The sequence below is a fragment of the Stylophora pistillata genome, chromosome 11 (assembly GCF_964205215.1).
Source record: "Stylophora pistillata chromosome 11, jaStyPist1.2, whole genome shotgun sequence".
NCBI classification, from domain to species: Eukaryota; Metazoa; Cnidaria; class Anthozoa; order Scleractinia; family Pocilloporidae; genus Stylophora; species Stylophora pistillata.
Genome location: NC_142529.1, coordinates 26,561,783 through 26,573,468, shown reverse-complemented (window position 1 = coordinate 26,573,468; position 11,686 = coordinate 26,561,783). Strand labels below are relative to the sequence as shown.

Below are 11,686 nucleotides of genomic sequence, written 5' to 3'. Positions count from 1 at the left end.
ATTCCAGGACCGTGATTAGAAGGGTTAGTCGTTAGTTCAATTTTTACAAAGTCATGATCGGATAGGTCGTATACGCATGGAAGAATATTACATTTCGTTACTAGGGTTAAGCCTTTAGCGACGAGAAAGCGGTCAATTCTAGATGCCTGGGTATGGTCTTTGTTAGACCAGGTGAAAGTTACTTTGCGCGGGTTGTTTTTGCGCCAAATGTCTGTAAGTGAGAAGTCAGCACAAAGGGATCGGAGAAGTTTTTGATCAGACAATAGGATGGCGGAACAATTTAATTTATCTAGGACATTGTCTACACAATTAAAGTCTCCCCCGATCACTAGATCCCCTTGGGGGAGAAAGTAATTGTGCAGACAAGAGAAAAAACTTTTACGATCCGAAATAGTATTGGGAGAGTAAATGTTTACTAAATTTAGTTTAGAATTATAGTAGTCAATGAGTAAGCTCAATATTTTTCCTTCGGAATCGGTCAAAAAACGGATAATTTTGCCTGGGAAGTTTAGAGAAAAGAGGATGGCAACACCGGCAGACCTGCCAGTCCCGAAGGACCACAGACATTTGCCGCGCCAGAGTATTTCGAATTCCTCCGCTTGATTTTTGCATGAGACATGTGTTTCTTGTAAAAGGATTATGTCACAGTTTGAATAATTTAATTCTTGAATAATTTTTCGACTTTTACTGGAGGACCCGAGTCCTCGCACATTTAAAGAAATTATTTTAAGCTTACTCATTGAATATAAATAAAAAATTAATGTCTGTACCGCCTTCTCCTAGGTTTAACTCTCTCCCATCCATCATCATCAGTTTCGGAGCCAGAGTAGTCACGGCGGGAAATTTTGCAAAGAAAAAGTCATTTCAAGTACTGATGGTGCTGCAAGTTCAGGTGAGACAACATATGTCTTGCCTGAATCAAAGCCGAAAAACTGGAGATGGCTCTTCATTGGACTGGATTGTCAGAAGAACGTGACCAAAATCTGACACGAGGTGGAACGCAGCATATATTTTATTACCAGTCACGTTCCCCTTCGCTAATTGATGGATTACAACAGTAATCAATTAATTTTGTTTGTCTGCAGTCAACATTCGCCTCTCCCTCATAGCTTCTCTTGGCAGCTCTCTTATCCTAAGTGCCGTTCGCAAGGAATCTTCCTTTTATTGTTTGCACGTTAGGTGGGGAAGATAGTTTGCACAAACTCGCTAAGCGAAGCGTCCCTGGAGGATGATAATAGCTTTTTCTTAGTGTACCACTGCCTTACTGATGAACTGATAAATTATGGTGACCAGTAATATAACAGAAGGTGAGAGTGAATTTGGTTGAAGTTATTTATTGAGCAAGTTGTTCCTTATATCTTTTAAAGAAAGCGAACGGAAACACTAGAACCACGTTTTAAAATGTTTTTCAAGCGACGGCACTCGCCATAAATACAACAGTACATAAAAGAAACGGAGCTATGCATTCATGCATGGTAAAGGAAAGCTAACCATACTTTTAGCTGGGTTTTGCCCTCTTGTCTAACTTTCTTGTTAACGTTAATAAAGTCTGGTCTTAAGGTTGTGGTGAAGAATATCTTATTGAAGAATTTGTTCCTTGACGGTAAAACAATTTTGATTCCTTCTTTCTAAAATAAAGCAGTTGACGTTACCGTCATATTGCGATACGAGCCGGTCAAAACTAATGAGGAAGTAAGAAACTTGAATTTGTTCAGCTTAATTGGAAAAATTACCGGCCTTTACTTTGCTTTTAACTCACAAATTGTCTCCGTTTATTTGATAATGTAAATACAAGGCACATCAATGAACGCTGAAAACAATTGGTCTGTTTCCCATTTAAAAGGTTTTCGCGCCGGAATTTTTAATGACTAAACGCTGGTGACAAGGGTGATGACCAAAGCAGGGTTCCATCACGTACATCTCAGAAGGAAAACAGACATGTCTTTTGACAGGGTAAGCAGTTCATATAAGGAGTCTTTAAGAAAAGGGAACTCTAATGAGGAAGATTTTTAGGTAAAACAGTAACCAATTTATTTGTCTACTGTCAACATTCGCCACTCCCTCACAGCTTTTCTAAGCAGTTCTCTTATCCTAAGTGCCGTTCACATGGAATCTTCCTTTTATCCGCAAAGGATACCTGGAGTTTTTTTATGTTTAAGGCGAACGGCCAGGCTCCCGCGAGGGCGGTGCAACTTTAACATACGCAGGCAACGGAACCATCTCTATATATTCATAAGCATTACAGAAATTTTTCTGATAACAAGACAATTTCGAGACTAAATGTCAACCAACGCAACTCGTTTGGTAATATGGCGTCAATAACAAGTCGCTTCCTTTAAATTAGGAAAGGAACTTTGAAATTAAAAGATCCCTCAAACTACTCTTTGAATTTTTTACCCAATACTTTTATATTTCTAAAAGAAGATTAATCATGAAAGTAAAATGCATGCATATCTTTCTTCAATTATACCTTACTGTATTCATGATCATTGGTGGCTAGCTAACACGAACAACAGTCTTGCAAAGATATGGTTAGTGTTTCCATTGCCTTCTTTCAGCTATTTGCATGGTGTACACAACAAGCCATTTTGTTATCATGATTACTCGATTAGACGTGAGATCCTCACAGAGCTTTGCGCGACAGAAATCAAAAGTATTGTTCGATGATTGACATAAATCAGCCTAAAAAATATAAATTAACAGGGGAAATATTTATAACATAAAAAACAAGAATTAACGGGGAAAATATTTACAACAGACTGTGTACATGCCTCAAGCAGCAGTATTATTTGAGCTTTCGATTTCTTCCTATCCAATAACATATTTGACGGGCGTTTTCATGCAACAACTGTGTAATCACTTTCAGCTTCGAAAGTACTCTTTATAAGTTGAGGAGGACCTAACTCCATGGACAGCAAAGTGCTTGTCTAATTGTCTGCTTCACTGCTTGTCTTACTTCACTTATCTTCCAGCAGTAAAGGAACGGGTTTAAAGTCGAGTTAAAGAAAACTAAGGCAATTGCTACTTCCAATATTACTACTAGGTCTGATGAATATGTTTTACTGCAAACGACTACAACTGTCAGTATAAAGTTTGGTGCATAACAAACTACTAATGCTAACTGCACCCACAATGCACTGTACACTGCCTTTTTGTATCGCACAATGTTCTGGGTATTTGATTGGCTCCACTGTTGTTGGACATGATCTTGTACTTGAGCCTGATGACGACTGAGACCCCGAAAAATTTTTATATACGAGGCGACTGAAATAACAAGGCAAGATGGTATTAATATAGAGAAGTACAGAATGGGTATACGGTAATCTAATGTGTAGCATAAAGCAGCGACAGTACATTCAATCCAAAAGCTAGCTATAATGATGTATGTGCGTTTCAAAGTTACAATTTGTTTGTATCTCAGCCCCAACAGCAGGGCGAGAAGTCTGTCCACGCTTATGGCCCTCATCGTCATCAAAGACACTCCACATAATGTATAGCCTGTGAGGGAGGAGGCTTCAAATGCGTATCGACAAAGATTCCATTGTTCGTGAGTCACAGAAAGCCATAAACTAGCAACGAGAGGCTGGGTAACAAGACCAACCAACAGATCAGTTGCTGCCAGACAACGATACAAGAGTTTGGACGGCGGATGAAGGGATGACTCTTTGTGAAGGGCAACGAGGATAAGAGAATTGCCAAGAAATGCTGTGATGGAGAGGAGAATGTGGACTGTTAGGAAAGAAATTTTTGATTCTTGTTGAACTAGTGAGGGGGAACAATACAGTTCTTGAGATGTCTTGGTCTGTGTTCCACCTTCAGTGAAATTGGTCGACATTCTTCTGTTTTCTCGTCTCCTTTTTCTTGCACTGAGGTTATCTGGGATTGCAACGAGAAATATTTCATCTAAACAGCGAAAAAACATTACTTCCTACTTAGTAATTATATAACCTCCTTATAATTGTTTATTCGTTTGAAAAACGTCTGAGAAAGAAAAATAAAGAAGATTCAAGCTAAGGATGTCCAACCCATGTCAATCAGTTCAGGTTTTCGAATGCATATAGTGATTTCAAATTAATCGGTATGGACACCTCTGGACGCAGATACAAACCTATTTTAGAATATTTGAATTCAACTGTGTAATTTATAACCTTTTGTGGCTCTTCCACCTCCGTTTCGTCTCCGACGAAACTAGGGCAAAACAAAAGAACAAAGAATTGCTGCCGTTTCTTTCTTTTACATTTTCTATTTGTTCTTCTCCTTTCGCCAACAGATTGTAAGTGATTATCTTAGATATGACAATATAACAATAAGGGGCAATTGTAGAGACATCTTTTAATATTTCTCCTCCCATTGCACAGTGCGACAAACAGACCCTCTTTACTTGGATCAACTTAAGTTGATAGGAATCTTATTAAGTGCCATATTGTTTGTGTGGTAAGTTGACACTAATAATTATCAGACTCGGCAAGCTGAAAATGGAAAAAGTTCTCAACTTAATGTTAAACCAACGTGGAATCGAAATTTGTTTAATTCTTTATTCCAAATAGCGACCTCAGCTAAACTACTAAGCAATTATATGTGGACGGCTCTCAACTGTTTATATCAATCAATTACCAAAGCTGAATTTAAATACGAATTAGCACTTAAGTCAAATCCCTTGGTAAGCACAAAACACGTCAGCTATAATACTGTTTGAAAATGCAATATGAATAAGGGAACTTTCTTTGATATGCTGTTATTTTCTGCTAGGGCCGATAATAAAGTAAAAATATTCTTTGTGTATTGTACTCAATTCTGAACTACAAAAAAGCTTGAAAAGAGAGTGGAAATATTGGAGTAGTTAACCTCTCGAAAGCGGTAGACCTATAATTAGTATAATTTGGTATTTTATTTCAAAGTATTTTGTATTTAAATGATTTGGACGATTTTTTATTATCCATTGATTAAAGTATAACTAAAGGTAAAGATCAAGTAGCCTTGAGTTTCCTCCTCCTCACATAAAGATAAGAGAGTAGATGATCTAAAAGAGACTGTTTGGGGCTGCGTCGGTGGGAGTAACGAAATAATTTGGATATCTCAACAAAGTTGAAATGGTAAATTGGCCACCGTAACGATTACAAAAGCTGACGTTTCGAGCGTTAGCCCTTCGTCGGAGCGAATAGAGGAATTGTGGGTTGTGCGTGCTTTTAAAGGCAGAAAGCACGCACAACCCACAATTCCTCTATTCGCTCCGACGAAGGGCTAACGCTCGAAATGTCAGCTTTTGCAATCGTTACGGTAGCCAATTTACCATTTCAACTTTGTTGATATATCCAAATTATTTCGTTACCCCCACCGACGCAGCTCCAAACAGTTTCTTTAGAAACTATCAGCTTTTATTCATTTCTATAATTAGTATAACTTAGGAACAACTAGAAAATAAACCGAATTAGCGACCTGCTGGAGTAGAGGAACCCTTTGAATTAATGAACTTTTAAAGCTGATAATATTCCTCATTCGAATTCCCTTTTCGGCCGTAACATGTAGTTTCAGGATATTGATCGATCTGAAAGTGAAGAAATTTCCAAACAACCGGTTAAAGTCAATTCTATTTTATACCCATTATTTAAAGTGCACCTAAACCTAAAAATTTTTTCGCTTAAAGAAATAAGCGTATTTTTTGGAGTATTTCTGTGCAAAAATTTTTTTATTTGCTCAATCTTCAATTTTCTGTGCCCAGTCAAAATACGGAAAATCGGCCGCCATCCTGCCCCACGACCGAGTTTAAAGAGGAATGGCTCTAGCGGGTAATGTGGCGTCAAATCGAGAACACGGAAGTCTGCATTTCACACATTTTCACTTGTTTGGGAAGGTTGTAGTCGATATTGTCCGAAAATAGGCCGACTAAGTGTGTTGTAGGAGGATGTAGCAACATGCGAAATTTGCAAGAAGGTATCGCGCTTCATACATTCCTCATACAACACACCTAGTCGGCATATTTCGAACAATATCGACGACAACCTTCCCAAACAAGTGAAAATGTGTCAAATGCAGACTTTCGTGTTCTCGATTTGACGCCACATTACCCGCTAGAGCCATTCCTCTTTAAACTCGGTCGTAGGGCAAGATGGCGGCCGATTTTCCGTATTTTGACTGGGCACAGAAAATTAAAGATTTGAGCAAATTAAACAATTTTTGCACAGAAATACTCCAAAAAATACGCTTATTTCGTTAAGCGTAAAAAAAAATTTCTGAGTTTAGGTGCACTTTAAAGTACCGGTGGGTATATACACAAGCAACGAAACCACTCTGCATATTCAAAAGCATTACGGACATTTTTCTGATGACAAAACAAGCTCGAGACTAAAGGTGAACCAATACAACTCGATAAGAAGTACCTTGAAACACTCTCACAAACTACTCTTCGAAGTTTTATCCAATACTTTTATATTGCTAAAAGAAGATTAATTAAACATGTATGCTTATCTTTCTTCAAATATGCCTTGTCGTATTCTTGATCATTGGTAGCTAATTCTCTTTAAATTCTACCTTACTTTTAGTTTTCTTAGTTAAAAAAGGCTTTCTAGCTTACACAACAAGCCATTTTGTGTTAATGATTACCCGATTAGAAGCGAGAGCCCCAGAGGGCTTTGCGTCACGTAAATCAACGTAAGGAAACATAAACTAAGGAAAATATTCACAACGTAACAAAACAAAAATTAACGAGTAAAATATTCACAACAGACTATGTAAAAACCTTGAACAACAATATTTCTAATAACATACGTGACGTGACTTCATCACTCTCAGCATTGAGAGCACGAATAAAAATACAACTCGAGAAAGATCTAACTCCGCGCCGTGGACAGCAAAGTGCTTGTCTGATTGTCTGCCTCACTGCTTGTCTTACTTCACTGATCTTTCAGCAGTAAAGAAATGGATTTAACGTCGAGTTAATGTAAACGAAGAAAACTGCAACTTCCCTAATGACCACGCCCACCAACGACTACTGAAGCCCTACTTCCTAAGGAAAGTTCACGATTAGAATTCCCCACCAGCGTTTACGCAGTTAAAATGCGTCGGAAGTTCTTTTTTGTGTCAGAAAACGCCCTCAACCTGCGAGATACCTTAGTTACGAAATAAACTATAGGGTAGATATGGAGACATCTGTCATTAAAATTTCATTGGCTGGATGCTTATCAAGTGTTCATATCATTTTTTAGGAGTCAGTTGAAATTTGAATCATTGCGGCCTTAGCAAGCAAAATAAATTATTTAAGCTGGCGATTGCACTCAGTCTCGGAAAAGTTGAACTTTTTGACAATTTCCGAACTCATCAAACTATTTAAATTCAAATTTTCGTAACAGCTACGAACTTGTTTTAAAATATTCGAATTTACCTGAGTATTTAATTGCGCTTTCGAGCTTTTCTCTCTCAGCTATGTTTCTGACTAGTACTTGAAACGAAATAGTTAACAAAAACATCGATTACGCCAGTAAACCATTTTCTGTTTCTACAATTTGTTTTTCTATTCTCTGGTTTTTCTCCTCCTTTCGCCGGCGAACTCGCCAGTAGTGATTACCCCGGATAATGACAAGCCAAAGGTAGCCTAGTAGACCCTAGATCCGATTTGTTCACAATCAGACGAGTAAAATACCTTCGTGTTAGGTAAACTTTCATGTAAAAGGAAAGTTATTGAATTTTCCTCCTGTAATTCTCTACAGTGATGAGCGATTCTCGTTTGGTAATTTTGACAGTTATTTTTCATTATTGAAATAAACACGACTATTTATTGATCGAGGTGATAAATAAAAGCCCGGGATAGGTTGTCAAAATTTATTACTGACTTGAAGAACAATTTATTACTTACTACTTTTTACCATTATTACCATAACTTATAAACCTTTGGTTTTGGTAAGCTCCGACTTTAGCAACTCTTAGCCACCTTTCAAGCTCGACTGTAAAATTACTGCATGCTTCATATTATGCACTGAAGAACGAATCAGTTCAGAAGCGCGAACAAAAGATGGTGTATTGTATTCAAGGTCATCCCTTCTTGGATTGCGAAATGCAATTGAAAGATACCTCAACAACCCGCCATTTAACAGGATAGTTTCTATTTCAAAAGGTACAGATTTCCAAGTGTCAAACAAGCTCTTCCGGAGTCAAATAAAGCGAAACAAGCGCGAGAACAAAGGAAACACAGTACACGAAACACAAACCTCCAATTCAAGTACCTGACCTCCAAAACCTGCAGTCGTTAAATCCAGTTTGGGGAGACAATCCTTGGGGTCTTGTACGGAATATCTGGCTTCATATAACCTTGTAGTGGTGTCGTTGAGGACGCGAAGGTCTACTACAGTTGACGAAGCAAAGCTTCCAGTTCTTGTTAGACGACAACGGACGGGAATACGTGTCAATGACCCATGACGAGGCTACTAGCCGCTTCTTACGGGCTTTACTACAGAACAGAGCATAGTCAAGGCTTCTCTATTTGTTAAATTTAACGAGTGTTTTCATACAATAATTGTGTAATCACTTTCAGCTTTAAAAGTATTATATATGAGTCGAGGAAGACCTAACTCCATAGACAGCAAAGTGCTTGTCTGATTGTCTGCTTCACTGCTTGTCTTACTTCACTTATCTCATCGCAATAAAGGAATGGGTTTAAAGTCGAGTTAAAGTAAACTAAGTCACCTGCTGCTCCCCTTAATACTAATAAGTGTGATGAATATGTTTTACTGTCAGCGATTACAATTGCCGCTATAAAGGATGGTGCATAGCAAACTACCAATGCTATCTGCACCCACAGTGCACTGAACACTGCTTTTTTGGCTCGGCTGTTGTTCAACAAGATCTTGTAATTGAGCCTGGAGATAACTGAGACCCCGAAAAATCTTCATACACCAGGCGACTAAAATAACAAGGCAAGATGGCATAACTATATGGCCATACGAAATGAGTATAGGCAATCTGGTGTGTGGCATAAAACAGTGAAAGTAGATACAATCCAAAAGGTAGCTACAAGGATATATGTGCGTTTCAAAGTTACGATTTGTCTGGCACCCGCCCTAACAGCAGGGCGAGACGTCTTTCTACGCTTATGGCCGTTATCGTCATCAACGACACTCCACATAATGCACGGCTTGTGAGGATGGTGGCGTCAAATGCGCATCGACAAAGATTCCATTGTTCGTGAACCAGAGGCACCCAAACAGTAGCATGATGGAGAATGGGTGCCTCAAGGATGAGATAGCAACAACAGGAATCAATAGAGACATCAGTATTCAGTATTCAGTATATCAGTATTTTAACAGTGCGAAAGATACCCAACTCTTTTAAGATATTCGAATTGATTTACCTCTAAATAGCTTGATAAATTTGGATAAAGGCTGATAGTTTCTAAACAAACTGTTAGGGGCTGCGCCAAACCTGCATGTCTACTATAGGCCTTACTTAACACTGATTTAAGATGTATCAAACGCTGCTGTCATAACTTTACTATTGCATAAAAAAACCTCTCTCTTCTGAAGCGAAATGTCTCAAACAATGTAGATAGTACGCGTAAATATGAATAATTTCTTCCTTTGTTTATATTTTGCTTCCGAAAATCAATTTCGAGCGAGCGATCGAGCATGAAAAGAGAAATAATAACTTACCGTTTTCTGAAAAGGAGATTTTAAATGAAATTCTACCCAACACTACCACATTTCTTGAAGTTGAGAGGCAGTATTTAGGCTAGAAAATATTCTTAAGCGTTTCGTGACTTCACAAACAGTTGTTTTGTTTTTTTTTCTTAATGTCTTTTTGTAATTGCATCTGAAGACAGATATTGTTACCTTGACAGCACCTGCTAGGTCACGATCACGTAAAGCTGACTTTGTTTAATTACACTTACCCAGAAACTTGAATATTCGACGTGAAACGTTATTAAGTCGGAAACTATTTGAACGCAGACTTCGTAAATGACAGCCCATTACCGGCTTTTTTTCTTTGCGCCTCACATCCGACCAAAATTGGAAACGGAGTCAATCACTCGACAGGTAGGAAATACCACATAACCAAATTAATGCTTTCGGCAATTCCACTTATTTTCCTTCAAAACTCAACCATGCCCTCCCATCAAGCTATTAAAATTATTTAGGATTATCCCTCTAACAAATCATTCAGTCACGTGTATGAGGGCGTGATGGCACTTTTGTAATTATTTCCTCAATTTGACAGTACTTGGGATGAGGTAAAAGCTTGCTTGTTACATGTACACAAGCTTTCATGCATGCGGCAGGTACTTGTACCCTAACATTCTTCCTGTGCCGTAGAATCTTCACAAACATTCTGTTTTAATAACAAAATCAAGAAGCTAGAGTCGCTCTCGGCTATCACCTCGCGCGACTCTTCCGCTTCTTTCGTGCTTAGCAACCTCCCGCGTGCATCATAACTCAATAGTGTACGCTGTGGTGTTTACTATTTGTTAAATATGTGCGCTTCAAAGCTACGATATGTTTGTATTTCAGCTCCAACAGCAAGGTAAGAGGTCTGTCCACGCTTAGCTTATGGCCGTCATAGTCAATAAATACACCAAACATATGCTTGTTATGAAAGTTGCCTCTGATGTGTATCGACAAAAAACCCATCGTTCACGAACCACAGACATCCCATACGTAGCAGCAAGAGACTGGCTAACAAGGTCAAACAACAGATCAGTCGCTGCCAGACAACGGTACAATATAACTCTATTGAAATGAAGAAAAAAAGGAGTATTTTTAGATGATAATGATGATGATGATGATGAACTTTATTCATGTGTCAATGTATTTAGCTGAAGCTAATTGGGGACACAACGTTGATGAATAACGTAATTAATGATAAGAAATAAGCTATAGATTATATAACGTAAGGGATACAAATTACGCACGCGGAGCAACGTAGATGAATAACCTAATTAATTATAAGAAATAAGCTATAGATTATATCACGTAAGGTACAAATTACGCACGCGGAGCAATTGTTACCATTTATCAGTTTGGTAGGATCCTTACGTCTAATATGGAACTTAAACCTAGAGAGGCTACTAATTTCAGTGATTTTTTTTTTTAGTTTGTTCCATAGAAATGGTCCAAGATATCTAAGAGAGTGTTTACCATAGAATACAGAATTAAACCTAGGCATATAAACATTTTGATTTCTTAAATTATATTTACAAGACTTAGGACTATAAATGTCACAAATGAAATCAGGAACTAGCCTATATTTAACCTTATACATAAGTATAACTATATCTTGCAATCTCCTATTAAGAAGGGTAGGTAGTTTAGCACGATCTAATAAGCTCATTTACGTTTCTGGATGTGAACTATAGACTATCCTCAGTGCTCGCTCTTGAATTCTTTCAACTTTCCTTGCATCCGACGCCCTACAGAAATGCCATATGAGATATGGCATAATAGCAGTTTTATATAGTAATAGTTTAGTCTCCGTAGTAACCAAGTTTCTCAACCTGGCGAGAACGCCCACCTTTTGACTGGCCTTCTTGCATAATTCGCTAATATGTTTGCTAAAAATTAGATTCTCGTCGAAGTTCACGCCCTCGTGTAATGCCTAACTGCGTGCCTGCGGTATTCTGAACCGAAGATCTACATGTCATTATGCGCACTTCATTATTTTGCGATTGAGTGATTGTAATGTGATCGTTATTTCGATTTCTTTT

At 38.1% G+C, this 11,686-nt stretch overlaps 1 protein-coding gene across 1 annotated transcript; it reads right to left on the bottom strand.

Annotated features, from left to right (window-relative positions):
- Nucleotides 1–1,855: 1,855 nt before the first annotated feature.
- LOC148720880 (melanocyte-stimulating hormone receptor-like) lies at nucleotides 1,856–3,890 on the bottom strand. Its single transcript, XM_088739530.1, has one exon. The coding sequence runs from the start codon at nucleotides 3,833–3,835 to the stop codon at nucleotides 2,900–2,902; it is 936 nt and encodes a 311-aa protein (XP_088595656.1). The 5' UTR covers nucleotides 3,836–3,890; the 3' UTR covers nucleotides 1,856–2,899.
- Nucleotides 3,891–11,686: the final 7,796 nt, after the last annotated feature.

Bases quoted from the DNA above. Each gene is read 5' to 3' on its own strand.
- LOC148720880 (XM_088739530.1), bottom strand. From the start codon at position 3,835: ATGTCGACCAATTTCACTGAAGGTGGAACACAGACCAAGACATCTCAA.